Raw genomic sequence first — 15,733 nt, 5'->3', positions numbered from 1 at the left:
AATGCCATCTCCTGTGGGCCAGCAGTGTTTGCCAGACACACAGCTGCCCTCCAGCCTGCTGCTGGAAGAAATTCCAACTGTGGCATGGAGAATGTCCACTGAGGGGTACCTGGATACTGGAAGCACCTGACACCACAGTTACAGGGATGGTGTGAGAAGTGATTCCACTTGAACTGGGCCCTGATGTTACAGCAGCTACTTCTCCATCTGGGGCAACTCCTACTCCAACCTCACTGGCTTCTGGACCCATGTTCACATGCACCGTGCCTCTGATCTCCAGCCAGGACAGTTCATCCATGCCTAGGAGGACACAAGAAATGCTCACTCCACTCAGAAAGCTAAAAACTCTTGATGACATAAAAGGCTCTCCTACATATCTTTACATATATAGCTCTTATAACTAGTACTAAGAAAGAAAAAAAAAAAAAAGTCTAAGCAATACAAGAACAATATTTATTGGGAAATATGTTTACTGATTTAAACCTTAAATCTTAAATGCCATTGCCAAACTACAACTCTAAAAGGAAAAAAAGCACCACAGAGGTTTTTAGAAAACAATATATTCAAATGGTAGAGCTCCCTACATTATAAACGCTTGCCCACATATTTCCTTGCTAAAAAAATCAAAATACAATTTTCAATCACAAAGGCAGCAGTTTCTTTTACATTATTACTCAGCATGATGTGTAAAACCACTAATTCTGTTATACTGCTATGTCTGATTCTATAATTAGTAGACTGTAACAAAGTAGCACAGAAAACTAACTTCTCTATCTGAACTACATCTCACTCTTACACCCCAGCCTCAGTTGTTCTTTCAAATGTGTTAAGCCACATAACATTCCAACATAGTAATTGACATTAAACATCTCTAACCCATACAACAGTACATGTGCAGGTCTTCACAAAAATATAGATTTCAGACTCAGATTAAAATTAAATTCATCAGCTCACTTGTGAAACATTTAAGACTTTGCTTAAAATAATTATAAATTACAACAGCAAAACACTCTGGTATCGACAAAATCCTCTCAGGAAGAAACACCTGTCCCTGCCTGCACACCTACACTTAATGATCTCCACTCCGAACCCACCATAACTAATGTATTATCAAACTTCTAGTATGTGAATGGACATAAATAAAACCCAAAACACCACCTATAATCTAAAATAAGTACTTTTTAAGGGAGAAAAAAATATTTCAGTCCAAGAAATGTAATATTTTTCCTGCTAAAGGAAAGTGGTGAGTCCAATTAAAATCTAACATATGTGGATAGATATTTAATCAGACTACAATACTTAGATCTCAAATATAGACAAAATAAACCAGTCCTTTAATCCCTCTACACAATTCTACCTTCTTTACTGAGTCTTATAGACTACCAAACACCGCATCTTTAAGAAAAAATGTAATATATAGACAGTTATTTTTTTATATATACAGGTAGGTTTTTTTTATAATCTTGAACAATCTTGGGTTTGTGAGTAATTCAAGATCTAAAGCTACTTTGTCTTATCAGTACTGCTGCAGTAGACATTTGCTTATTGTCAAAACACTGTAGTAACATGAGTTCTGCAACTTCTTCAGAATATTTGATTAACTCATCACTTTACCATGCCAGAACTAAAATTTAAGCAATATATATCACAGAGGAGACAAACAGAAGATACTTGAAAAATATGAGTCAAGCCTGACTCATTTTTAGATCAACTACACAAAGCCATTTCCAGCAAGTCTAGCTTGTATTTAATCAATACAAACACGTGAAGAGTTACAGAACTTAATGCAGCTTTTAAAAACTCACTTCCTCTTTGAAGAGATTTATGATCTAATTCTACATGAAACTTCATATCAGCCATGCAAAATGACTATATGACTAGCTCAATCCATCACCCAAAATTCTTCCTAGAAAAGCACAGATGAAATCTAAGAGCAAAGTTATGAACATGACATGACGCTCTGACATGACTCCACTCATTTCCACTAGGATTTACATACTGGAAGCATTATATGGAAAAACAGGCAACCAGACCTATTACCTGTAACTGAGACTTTTGCCAACAAAGTAAGAGGTAACCTATCCTGGAGTTGTATGAAAAATTTAATTAAAAATAATCACAGCTACAAAATGTACACCAGATTACTTAGTCCAAGTTACACAAATATTTGTTGTCAAAAAATAAGCCTGCCTAGAATGGCTGCAGATGTGTTTTTAGCATAGCCTGCAGAGGACAGCAGATCATATCACCACTTAAACGTAGTGCAAATAGATTCATATACAGAGAACTGGCAAAAAAGTCAACTGTGGATTATTACTGAGATGCTTTTGCTATGGAGTTTTGCATTTCCTTCTTAACTCCTAAGATGGTTGTCATAACCTCCTCAGATGTTCTTCTACATATCTACAACTGCTCTTAAATAACCTTGTTTAGAAAAAGTATCTTTTAAGCAATAATGAAATATAATCTTTAGAGATAAGTGGTCTTTATTTGTAAGATAAACATTTCACATATCAGCTCTTGCCTACTATTCTAAAAGCCACAGCAGGTATTCCAAGCGAGATCCAAACTAAATCTTGCTTTGAAGTTTTAGCATGCAAGCCATTGTATAAATTTTACACAAACTGTTTGAAATGACACTGAAGCAGCTAGAACCAAATTCTTTATATGTTTTGATGTAATTTAAAATGCTTTTCCACTAAATGACTGTGCAAGTGCCTACAACTTCATTACTAGCAACATTAGACAATTAGTATTATTCGTTACAGTAACTTTTAAAGGAGAGATTTCTTGCCTCATTCCCAAGACAAAGAAAGGCCTGGGCACTGGCTTATGTGGAATAAGCAAGAAAACAGATGCTATGGGTGGGGAAATCCCAATTAAATGAGGCAAACATTTTTACCTAAATTACTTGAAGAGAAAGAAGATTGATAACTCTCTTACATACCTATACTTTTGATAAACACAATGAGATGCATTTATACATCACGTCTACTGTCTTATGTTGTTTCCTCAGTAGAGTTTCTATCAAACTTAAAAAAAAAAAAAATACAATGTATTAATGCTCGTTTTACAGATTCACAACACAGAATTTAACATTCAAGAGAATTTAGCTTTCTTTTTACTGTAATAGGCAGTTAATTTTCATATAATTCCAGATTCAAAAAAAAGCAAGAAGACATACAAGCAGGAATTCAAACCCTCTATTGGCTTATATGCCTCTGTGTATAAAAACTTGGTCAAATAATTTTGGGATTTTGGAAACCACTGTACAAAGAAAAGGAAGAAATTACCAAGGAGAATGCTTCTACACATGCTGATTATTCAGTGTACAGTCAAATATCACTAAACCAAGGAGAGGAGGCAATATCTGAAAGTGAACTAGAAAGTGCCGTTTAAAAATCAGATCTAGCCCACAGTATTCAGCAAGCTGATGTTCTGTTAACACACTTGCTGTATACATCTGCAACATCTGGCCCACCGAGAACATTGCAGAGGAACACCCAAGGAAAACTGCTACATAAAGCCTTCAGTGTACTCCACAATCCACTGTATGATTTGATTTAAACTATCATAACAAGAGGCATCTTCTCATAAAAAGACAGGCAAGCCCAGCTCTTTCAGCCAACTGCTTGCACTATTAGCTCAATCATGATACCAGATACAATTACAGTTGCCTCAGCACTGTGCCAACATCCCTAACAGAAGAAAAGGATTCAGTACTACAGTGATACTACAAGAAAAAAATAAAAACAAACCATTGTTATTAATGCAGAAAAAATAGGATTCTAGTAACGTGGACTTTCCTATGTGCAACATCCACATAATAATCTGCAGAATGTACATTATCAAGCAGTTTATCACATGCATTTGCCTACTAACCATTCTGCTGGGCCAAATTCCAAATTTTCAACTCTGAACACTTCAGAAAACTGTCAGGTGATTTGGTGTCATTTCCACACATATAACCCAAACTACACCACTACTAAATTAGCATTTCCCTTTTTATTCGAGTTTCCTTCTCCCACTTCCCTAACATATTTATATTCGCGTTGACACACAGTTGTTGAGCAAAGTAGGCAACATTTTCCTCAGATTCTCAACAAAACTGCGACTGTTGTTAACATCTGGTTTTAAACCTAGACGTGATTAAATATAACAAAAAACCTATGCTTTATGTGTAAAAATGGTAACATGGCATAGTAATTAGATTTCGAATGCATTCATATTCCACATACCTGAAGAGCTACACCATCAGCTCACTGAAACTATGAAGGCCTGATCTCTCAGTAGAGATGCAACAAAGAGAAAGTAAAATAAACCTCAAAGTATCTGGTTCACATCTAGCCTATAAGTGAATATTAGGCGAATTAAGAGTTTTGCCAATTCTCATTGCTCATACACATCTAATTGCTCAGAAAAAAGCATCCCGAAATCAGGTGATAAGAACCTCTTTATCACAACTCAAACACGCTATACATTTTGGTATTAAGCCACCTTGCTACAAACTGTAAAACAGAAAAATATAAACCGTCCCAAAAATATTAATTTTCTCTCAAGGAAATAGAAGTCTGACCTTAGGAAATGCACGAAAGAAAACCATGCCAAAAAAAAACCCCAAAAATCTTTGCACAATAACTGCCATGGAGATTAACCCCAAACTGTTCGCTGTACGGACGATCCACTCAGGACAGGAGGCATTTTCCTCAACTTTTTGTTATTATGGTCTGCACAGGCAGGTTTGAAGCAGAATCAAACCCTACCGCTTCATTGTGTTCTACCAGCTACCAAAGGCATTTGGCCTTCTCGCTGCACTCTCAGGAAGCGGTTATTACCCTTAAGAGCACTAAAAAAATAGCACAAGTTTTTCGTACGTTCGAACAAAGCCCGTGCGATCCCAGCCACGCAATGGCCCGTGGGGTCCGAGCGCCGCCCCCGGCTCCGCTCCCCGCGAGCCGGAGCCCATTGTAGCCCCAGCGCTGCGGCCGCCCCCGTCTGCCCCGGGCCCCCGACGCTCTCCCAGGCACCAACCCGGCCCCGCACACCCCTCCGGGCCGGGGTCGGCTGCCCCCGGGCCCCTCCGAGCGCACAATGCCGCCCCTCCCTCCCCCGGCGCCGCCGCCCGTCACGGCGCTCGCTCCGTCCCCACCTCGGCGCCGCTCCCGGGCGGACACAAAGGCGGCGAGGCCGCCGCGCAGGCCCCGCGCCGCCCGGTGACCTGCCACAACATGGCCCCCTCCCTCCCTCCCTCCTCCTCCTCCTCCCCTCCCTCTTCCCTCCCTCGGCGCGCAGCCGAACCCGCAGACAAAAGGGGGCTGGAGGAAGGGGGGCCCGCCTGCCCGCTCCGCCCGCCCGCGGCCTTCCCAGCGCGGCGCCGGCCCCCCGGGGGTACTCACGGGCTGGCTGGCGGCGATGGAGCCTGAGCGGCCGCTGGGACACGCCTGCCCGCCCGCCAGCCCCTTCCTCCTCCTCCTGCCGCTCCCGCTGGGCGCCGCTCCTTCCTGCCTCCCCTCCCGCCCGCCCGGGGCTCACAACAACATGGCGCGGAGGGACAGGGACACCGAGAGCGCGGCTGAACCTCCCCGGCCGCTCCCCCCGGCCGCCGCCGCCGCTCGGCCCCGCCGCCCCTGCCCGCCCCGGCCCCGCCGCGCCTGCGCGCCCCGGCCCGGCCCGCGGGGAGGCGGAGGGAGGAGGCGTCGGCCCCCGGCCCTTCCGCCGCGCATGCGCCGCCCGCCGCCCCTCAGCGCGGGCACCGCAGGAGGGGGACGTCCCCGTCCCTGTCCTTCCCGCAGCAAGGCAGGGCTCGTGGGGGGCTGAGTGTGTTTGTGCTCACTTTCATTTACTGTCGCCAGGTCTGGGCTCCTCAGTGCAAGAAAGACAAGGAGCTACTGGAGAGGGTCCAGCGGAGGCCACAAAGACGATGTGGGGTCGGGAGCATCTCGCGTATGAGAAGACGCTGTGGGAGCTGGGCCTGTTCAGTCAAGAGAAGACGGAGAGGGATCTCATTAATGCATATAAGTATGTCAAAGGCAGGTGCCAAGAGGATCACAGAATCACAGAATTTGCTGAGTTGGAAGGGACCCATCAGGATCAGGAAGTCTAACTCCTGGCCCTGCACAGGACATCCTGAAAGTCACACCATGTGCCTTAATGTCTAATGTCTTAGACTTAATGTCTAAGTTCCTCTTGAACTCTTTTAGACTTGGTGCTGTGACCACTGTCCTGGGGAGCCTGTTCCAGTGTCCAGCTAACCTCTGGGTGAAAAACCTTTTCCTGATACGTAACCTAAACATCCCCTGACAGCTTCAAGCCACTCCCTTGGGTCCTGTCACTGGTCACCAGAGAGAAGAGATTACTACTTGCCCCTCCACTTCCCCCCATAAGGATGCTGAAGACTGAAAGGAGGTCTCCCCTTGGTCTCCTCCAGCCTGAAGCACCTGGCTGGTGCCAGACTTCTAAGGGCTGCGCAGTGACAGGAGCAGTAGCAGTGAACTAAAACACAGAAAGTTCCACCTCAGCATGAGGAAGAACTTTACCCTGAGGTTGGCAGAGCACTGGAAAAGGCTGCCCCGGGAGGTTGTGGAATCTTCATCTCTGGAGACATTCAAAACCCACCTGGACACATTCCTGTGACCCTGCCTTGGCAGGGGCTAGACTAGATACTCTCCAGAGGTCCCTGCCAACCCTAACAGTTCTGTGATTCTGTGATTCTAGGCCTTTCAGGAAGTGTGGCGGTCGGAGGTGGTGCCCACCTGAGGGCCTGGAACACAAAGGGGAGGCGAGGCCTGTTTGAGGGGTCCCCAGTGGTCCCTGGTGACTGCCGAGGTCTCCATACCCAGCACAACCCCTAGGATGTGCATTTGCATGTGTGTGTTACACCAAACAAAAACACATCTCAGCAGTTACTAATTTATTAGTTAACTGCTGTGCTAATAGTTATTGTGTGGTGATTTTGGGCAAAGAGCCAATTATTCCCTTCCCCTCAGAGAGGTAAAGATGGGATCACTGGTACAGTGGGGTTGTGCTGTTGGTAAATACAGTTCTGGTGCGGGTAAGCATTGCCAGCGCTGCATCTTGATGACCTCACTCAATAGGAGCATAAATTTTGCATATTCAGCAGCCCCTAAAAATCAGAGGGATCTCTGCATGTCAGCGACATTTTAAAACACGTATTTCACAAGAAAATCCCCTATTGTGCCTCTTTACCCATTCTTGAAGAGCCTGGTTAGAGAGTGCTCCATTGCAGGAGACAGTGACAGATGCCTTCCACAGATCAGAACTTCAGACAAAACCCAGCTCTGGGTGCTGCGGGCAGTGCACAGGCGCTGCTGCCGACCCCTTGATGTGTAGGCAGGGAGGAGTCAGGCCCTGCCTGTCGCAGGGACTCCAGGCGAGCTGGGCTGCAGGAATAGCACCTGTACTGGTGCTACTGCTGGCACAGCAGTCGTGTGGCTGTCTGTGACTACCAACTGTGTTCTTAAAAATAGAGATGTCTCAAAGGAGAAAATCCTGACTGGTTTCAGTATTTATAGACATGGCTGAGAACATAAAAGTTCCCAGCTCCTGATAAAGATAGAAACATTTCTGCAAGAAATTAAAATGATTTCTCAAGCCTAATACTAGTCAGCTAAATACTCAGATATCTGCAGCCTGCTGCCACTCGCATGGCTAATCTCTATGATCCCCAGTGTCCCATCCCACTGCCACCTGGGGCTGTCTCCAGGGAGGCTGCAGGGCTGAAAAGCCAATTCCTGTGCTTACTGAAGAGGGAAGGCTTCTTAAGTCACAGCCTTCAAGCAAGCCCTTCCCTTCATGCAGACCAGCTGGGACTGAAGGAAACCCTGTTATGCTCTTGGCATCCTGAACACTTACAGCAGCTGGTCTACCTTACACCAGCTCTCCAGCTCTGACCCTTCTGGGGACCCTGTTTGTCCTCAATAATTCTAATCAGTGTTTGTATAAAGCATCAAATCTTCACAAAGAACTCAACATGCATTTGATAAGCATAAACTTGAATGATTACCACATCAGTGTGCTTCCCAGTGTGTTTTTTCTCAGAAAAACTCAACCTGATCATGAAAAAGGAAAATGTTTAAGTGCAATCAGTTTGGGATTTGATCTGATAAATACAATTATTTTATTATTTTCTGAAGTGTTTTTCTAAAAAAGAGAATAAAACAATTCTACTACCACACATCTCACAATTTAATAATGGCGCTAAAGTTTTTGAGTCATGCTAAAAGAGTTAAAGAAATGCCTTTCTCTTTTACCTTTATTCTGAGTGGAAACTTTAAAAATATTTAATGCTTTAGATAGTTTTACTTGATATCCATCCATTACAAAATGTTTTTCCTAGCTATTCGTCTTTTTAAGGGTGTGTTAACAGCTGACAGGGCTCTGCTTACACTCCAGACATTTCAGATAAACTCCTTTAACGTAATTATGCTTTTTCTTTTCTGTGAATAAGTATCCTCAATGAAAAATGCTTAACAAATATACAGTTTAAGACAGTAGCCAAGGATATGAAAAGCCTGGATGCCTTTGCCCTCCTCCAGAGTCTTCCTCTGACACCTTGGGTAAGGCACTTGACTGAGAAGCACTCATAGAAACCAAAAGCTGCAGACATAACCACCCTCACTCAGCTAGTGCCTAATCATGAAGAGGTCTACATTCTCAAAAGCCACAAACCTAAGGACCTAAAACTCTGGACATAAAAAGAATTTATCCTGCTGTGCCATGACATTCATGTTCCCCAGCAGTTTTGACAAACAGTGCTGTTGGATCTATCAGGGTAGCAAATAATTAACCTGTTTTAATTAAAATGAAGGTATTCCTCCATGAAAATGAAAATGAAACAACTAGGTGTGGTAGACACTCTCAAACCATCTCCACAAAAAACGAAGGTCCCTGCAATAGCTAACACTCTTTTAAAAAAAGCGTGTGACATCCTTCACTCTCAGGATGGAGAAGCACCCAGATTTGATCCCTTTGCTCAAGATTTACAGGCATGACTTGCTTCGAGAGAGTCCCCAAAATCAGCAGCCTACTTTGGCTGCCCTCTGCTGCAGCTGGGCTGTTCTGCAGGGAAGAAGTCCCTATCTTCGTCTCAGATCTTCTGCTTAATGGCCTTGCTGGCCTTGCAGTCAGAGAAGCACAGAGTTGTTTGGGCTGGAAGGGATTTAATGACCCTCTAGTCCAAACCTCAAGCCTAACTATCCCAGTCTAAGCCCCAGTCTAGCTGTCATCCTACAGTTTAAGAGGGGCAGTCGTGGATGTGTGAACCTCTGAATTCTCTGAAACAACAGTTGCAGTTTCATGCATTTGCAGGAGCAGATCCCATCCTGAAGTTAACTTTCCCACATCACCACTGCATACCAAATCTAGGCACCCAATGCATTGGGTTCTGCATTCCATTTTGTCAAGACTTAAAATTAATTAATAAAATCAATGAGTCTGAAATGCTACAGTCACTAGACATGCTGCTGGATGCATTGCTGCAGGAATTTTTTTGTATTTTATGTTTTATGCTGTCAGTGACGATAATACATAGGAGAGTTTACTGCAGTGAAACTGTCCCAATGAGACAAGCCTCCCCCTCAGCTAATCTGTTCCCAGAGCCTCAGAAAAGGCTTAGGAGCTGCAGACTCTTTTCACAGCAGGACTTCCCCATTCATGCATCCTTTTGCCCCACCATTGCTTCACAAGCAGAGCCTTTCCCTGCAGCCATTCATGTGCTAAGTCAGGGCTGATCTTCAGTTCTATTGCTTTTGACCACTAACGTGTTAATTAACTCAGTCTCTGCAGCTTCTCCGTGTACTTATACAGTGGTCTGAATTCCCTCAGCCTTCACAGCCTGTCTCAACCCTCTCTTCTGATATGGAAGCATTTGACCTACATTATGCAGCTGCATCCGTTGTCCGGTTTTAATGTTTAAAATGACATGTTTTAAGTTTTTATCCATGTTTAGGAAGAACTCTTCTAAGTTACTTATCCTTAAAATTTCCCATTTAACACAGAAACTGGTACAAAAAGGCCTTCCCCTAATATTCCCATAAACCCATTTGATTTTTTTACATAAAGTTTTACCAACTTGCATTAACTAGAACTTCTCTGTATCTCCAAAAATGAGAAGCTGTAGTGGAAAGGATAAACTAAAAGAATGATCTGCATATAATGACATATAATTTCATGTCTTAGGTTATTAACACCCTTCTGCCTCTTGCTGTATCAAATACTGATCCTCCCAATTGCCAAAGGTTCTTCTGACAGGGCTCTGAACCAGCAGCCTTAACGCCAAGTGGAGCTTGCTTAGGGTGACATTTGGACATCTGTAGTCATCTCTGCTCTTTTGGTGTAATCACTAGACTATAATTTTTTCTTCTATCTTAACTGCACCTGAAGCTCACCAGAATTTCCTGTTTTTGTACAGTGTCAAGGGAGACCAACCGCAAGCAAAAAGGTGACTGGACACATGATTTAAATAAAAAAATGGAGCACAGCTGTATTAGCTCAGAGCTAGTTCAGACCTCTGTTCTGACTCATGATTATAGCATGAAGACATACCCACTGGCCCCCATTTCCATGCAAACCTCCTCCTGTGCCAAACATGCCTTCCAAGCAGCAAGACACAGCACAGTGAGTAAAGAATGCCAGACACAGACTGAGGAAGGGAAATTCCATCTTGCTTCCTGAGCATAATCAAAGTGGTTGAGTACTGTAATACTGAAAAGTAGGTGCCAATGTTATGCCCATATTACATAAATAATAGCAGTGTATTCATACCTCTGTTTACCTTTAATTATATCTGCAGGTTTTACAGACTTCTAAAGTACTTCTTTTGTTTCTGATGCATCCTACTTCCTAGGCAGTTAGTCAAACACAGAACAAAACAAGAAATTCATTGAGCTGAAACAATGCGTTTTTAAACATTGCAAAATTCAAGTTCTATTTTTGTGAGTCAGCTCTCCCTCTCTTGCAGTAGAGGACCCTTGTCTTCAGCTAATCTGTTATCAGGGCCCAACAGCTGTTTGTGCATCCGCACCCCCAGTGCTGGGGTGGGGACCCAAGGGTGAGCTGGCATCTGGAGCAGAAAATGGAAAAGGCAGGGTGAGAGGGAAGAGAATTGCTTTGTTTTCCTGTGGGAGCTGCTGGGGGAGGAACCCACTACCCATGCAGCCATACCTTTTCTGTCTCTATGACACTGGGAGGAAAGAGCTGTGCAAGGGGAAGCAGAGATTAGCTCTTCAAATGGGAACAATCAATTTCCATTCCCCTGGCACAGGAAAAGTAGGCACAAGACCACACCCTGCAGTCTGTGGCTTGCTTTGCCTACTGGCTTGAGCTAGCTCCAGATGGAAATCCAGTTTGGCTGGAAAACTTCTTCCCTCGTAATACATCCTGTTAGTGGATTGCAAATCAGGAAGTTTATATGTGTAAATAAGAGTGCCTTTGCACTCATTTTGGCTAAGGACTAAGAATTAGAGGACATCAACTGTAGATGCATCCAATTTTCATTCAATAGAACAATACTACTTAAGAGTGATTCCTGTATATCTGTGTTACATAATGCTGACCGTGTCACTGACAAGGGTGATTAAGGAGCTATGATCTCTAGACCAGGAAGAGTCCTCCAAACCTTTTAGCACAGTTCTTTTCTTCATACAATCTCAGGGGAAAATTTACCAAATGGAATGAAAACCTGGTTCCCATCTCCCATATATACTTCCCCTGGAAGGCCAAGAAAAGATGCTTAATCCATTTCACCTTTCCTTTTATTTATACCTATTTTCAGCTTTAACCAAAACATTCAGATGGGAGGAATTAGTCTCAACACATCACCATCTTCCTAAGATCATTAGTTTTTCTGTTGGTAAAAATGCACAAGATGAAGCATTAGCTGGAAAATACATGTCTGTTGCAACGTCATAAAGCACCAGAGATGTTAAAGACTTACATGACTTTTCCAGGCAAACACTGTTTTTTCCTTTATATTTGACAGTCTACAGGTTGTTATAGTTACATAGCTTTAAAATTACCCTCTTGTTCTAGCTCTTTGGGAAGCTAGGCAGTATCTGGTATGGAAACTGACTGAGCTCCCCTGACTCTGGCTAAGCTTAACCCAGGAGATCAGCTTCACAGGGCTGGAAGCATGGATCGCCCAGAGCCCATTGTACAGCTTATAGCCACTCCACAAAGAAAATGCTTTGGACATGTAGGGGCAAACCCTGCCCTCATGCTGGCCCTGACTGCGAGCTGAAACACCTCCCATCCCTGCGTGGGGGGAGAGCAGTGCAAGGGTGATGTGCCTCACACGTGTTGACAGCAGCAGTGCCAGGCAGGGATAAGGGACCCAGCCCCACCCTGCGCTCCCGACTGTGGCCCAGGGAAAGCAAACAGGTGGAGGCAGCTCACAAAACTTTCACCAGCTGCTGCAAGCGGCGTTGCCCTATTTTCCTTCCTGGCTGTTCTCCACGTGCTTTTCCTAGTCCCCTAATAGTAGGGCAGGTCCTCTGGTGTGCCACACTACTACCAAGGCTGGTGCTTCCCTCACTTTTGTGATTAAGAAGAAGAAAAGAGGCAGGTGGGCAAAAAGCCCTTCAGTCCTCGGGGTTATTGGGAAAACACTGTGGCAGCAGTGAGGCAGGCTGGGGAAGGGAGCTGCCTTCTGTGGGCCCTAAATGTCTCTTCTGGTCCAGGGTTTCCTTCTAAAATAGGGATCAGTTATCATGAAGTTTTAAAGGAATTCAGTTTGGTACCTGCAGTTGCTATGTCACCTTTTCACCCGAGGAAAATGAATTATTTGGGTCAATGTTATTATGGTGTTTCTGATAGCAATTGTACAGAGGAAACTATTTTATTGTAGAATTCACCTAACAGAGTGAATATAGATTTACAGGTTAAACTCTAAGCATGTGTTGTAAAAGTTTATTTTAAAAATAATAAAACTGTCTTGTGTTAGTGAAGGTATTATTGTGCATTTACTCAAAAACATAGGAATGCACTTCAGTGATTAAATAGAATTTTGGCATGTTTAAGTTCTATTTTTAATCTTGTTTGGTAGAAAATTTTTATGAATATGTTTATTTGTATTCCAGTAATGACAGCACTCAAATGGTAATGATTCTGCAAAACAGATTGTGTGTCAGACAAGATAATCTAATCTTGAATTAAACTTAATAAATAAATGAAAACTTAATCCCAACATTAAAAAGGAGTTCTTAAGAGTACAAACAAATGCAAATAAATTATAAAGGCTAATTCAAGGTATTGCTAGGAAAACAGGACAGATTGTATGTAAATATATATATATATATATATATATGTATATATACACTGTGTACATATATAGGTATAAACCCAGGAAATACAGAATGAAGGAAGAAATTTGTATAATTTCCGTCAGTTGCTGAAAGTAAAACTACCACTAGTACTCGATTGATTAGCTCAACCTGTGCAAGCAGTGTTGGGATCAGTACTTTTCCCAAGTTGCAATTATTTCTTACCAGCTGTGGTTCTCATTTCATCAGTGTTTCATCTTACTCCATCAGTATCTTCTAGAGCAGCCAGTATCATAGAATCATTAAGGCTGGACCTCCAAGACCATTAAGTCCAACCTTTGACCAAATACCACCATGCCAACTAAACCCTAGCACTAAGTGCCACAAGCAGTTATTTCTTAAACACCACCAGGGATGGTGACTCCACCACTTCGCTCTGCATCCCATTCTAATGCTTAACCACCTTTTCAAGTAAAGGGTGAAAAAATTCTTCCTGATATCCAACATGAACCTTCCCTGGTGCAGCTTGAGACCATTTCCTCTCATTCTCAACACTCTTTATTATCTTTCACAGTGGTGGCTAGATTGAGTTCTAGCTGAGCTTTCACCTTTCTTATTTTCTCTCTACATGACCCAGTGACATCCTTGTATTCTTCTTGAGTTGCCCGCCCCTTCTTCCAAAGGTCATAAACTCTCTCTTTTTTCTTTTTTTTTTTTTTTTTTTCCCCCTGAGTTTCAGCAAAACCTCCCTATTCAGTCAGGCTGGTTTTCTTTCCCACTGACTAACCTTTAGGGTGAGTCACATAGGGACAACCTGCTCCTGAGCCTTTGAGATTTTCTTCTACCTGGATCCCATTGTTTTTAAGGCGTGCAGTATGGCACTAGCAGCTTATTCTTGAACACAGTAAGATAACTAAATAAAATATTCAGTGTGTAAGTGGAAACATGGGATACCAAATACATTTTAATAAAGAATATCTAGAAAACAAAAGCAAGTCTTTCAAAGTTTAATAGTTGCAGAACCAGAATATGCTGAGCTCTTGCCGAGCAGGAACAGGAAGGCTCAACCTCAGCTGCAGGCTGTCTGCAGACCCAGACAGGGAGCACTAATTCAGCTCATGGTAAATTATTGGGTTTAAGATCCACTCTTAACCCTCCAACTTCAGTTCCTCTATTGTAACATGGCAGGGAAAGGCAGTTTCTCTAAACATAAACAAGCTCAGTATTAGTGATTATTCTTATTGTGAAGCCTAGGGCTGTCCTGCATCCTAAGAAATGTCATTTCCACCCCACCATCCTACTCCCAGTAGCCCAAGCTGTGCTTTTGTTTTTCTAGCTGCAGCTCACATTGGTATTTTTAAAATCCCAGCCAGAACTCTGCTGCACAAGGAGCTCTGTTTTTCATGCCAGGGGCACTGTTGCCTTGGGGGCAGCCACACACTGCTGGCCCATGGGCACATCATGAAAGAAGCTGGAGGGTCGAGGACATCCCAGTGGGGTGGAGGCCCAAAGCTTCACTCTTTCAAGCTCAGATGTGAGAAGAGCCAGGATGCACCAGGGATGTAGAGTCCTAGAATCAAACACATGGGGCACCTGTTCCCCAGGCAGATACCGCTCAATGAATCCTCTGTCTGTTTTCACACAGGACATCTGGGGTGTGTTTTCTTTCTGCCCCAGTTTTTCTTCTGGGCTCAAGATGTATTTCAGACCACTTTCCTGGTCTTTATTTCCTCTCTGTTTTCAGTCAGGCATCTCTACTTATATAGCAAGCACAGGCACCAAAATCTGCCTGCAACTGCAGTTCAAATCTTGCATTTTGGAGGTGAGAGTATTCAAGCTTCATTTGTGGGTTTCCATGTTCTTAAGTACAGAATGCCATCAAACCTATATCTTACGTCCTGGATGAATTATCTAACCTTTAGTACCTCTCATCCAACTTGATGCTTGTTGTTTGATTTTTTTTTTAATTAAATATATATATATATATAAAATCTTGATCCCTGCACGAATTTATAAGTATAGTGTTGGTATCTACCTCCAGAGAAAGTTATGGGCAATGGTTTTGGCAACTCCACCCTCAGATTACAGGTTATTTTTAATCCCATCCAGAGATTTGTAACTTTTCCAAGTGCGGTACAGGGAATCCAAGACCATAACTGTGTTTCAAATATCACTCCTGGGACCTAAAATTAAATATTGCAAAATATTTGCCCACATGTTTTGCCTAGTTTTTACCACTGACATTGACCTTTACTTTAAATTACTTTTCTCTAGTCCTCATAGTTACTCCTGAAATAAAAACAGCCATAAGTACATTAAGGAGAATTTTCATTCACAACTCGAATATAGTCTGTGCTATCTTAATATTGAAGAAGTAATACGTGGAGTGGGCTTTCTTTTCAGCCAGGAATGCAAAATACCAAACCCAAATGGGGACTGAGCCATGTCGCATTATT

The 15,733-nt window shown here is 43.0% G+C and overlaps 1 protein-coding gene across 14 annotated transcripts in view; it reads right to left on the bottom strand.

Moving 5' to 3' along the window:
• PUM2 (pumilio RNA binding family member 2) overlaps positions 1-5,585 on the bottom strand; it is a 68,150-nt gene extending 62,565 nt beyond the window's left edge. For 3 of the 14 annotated variants that reach the window (XM_058836792.1, XM_058836797.1, XM_058836798.1), the window contains exon 1: positions 5,150-5,237. In XM_058836792.1, coding sequence (XP_058692775.1) covers positions 5,150-5,230 — 81 coding nt within the window. In that variant the 5' untranslated portion in view covers positions 5,231-5,237. Of the gene's footprint in view, positions 1-109; positions 301-2,947; positions 3,033-5,149; positions 5,238-5,396 lie in introns of those variants that run through there. The other 11 variants (XM_058836786.1, XM_058836789.1, XM_058836788.1 and 8 more) reach the window with 9 other exon arrangements.
• Positions 5,586-15,733: the final 10,148 nt, after the last annotated feature.

This window comes from Poecile atricapillus, chromosome 3, assembly GCF_030490865.1.
Source record: "Poecile atricapillus isolate bPoeAtr1 chromosome 3, bPoeAtr1.hap1, whole genome shotgun sequence".
NCBI lineage: Eukaryota > Metazoa > Chordata > Aves > Passeriformes > Paridae > Poecile > Poecile atricapillus.
Note: the sequence above shows the minus strand (reverse complement) of the source record. Positions and strands in the feature narration are given on the sequence as shown.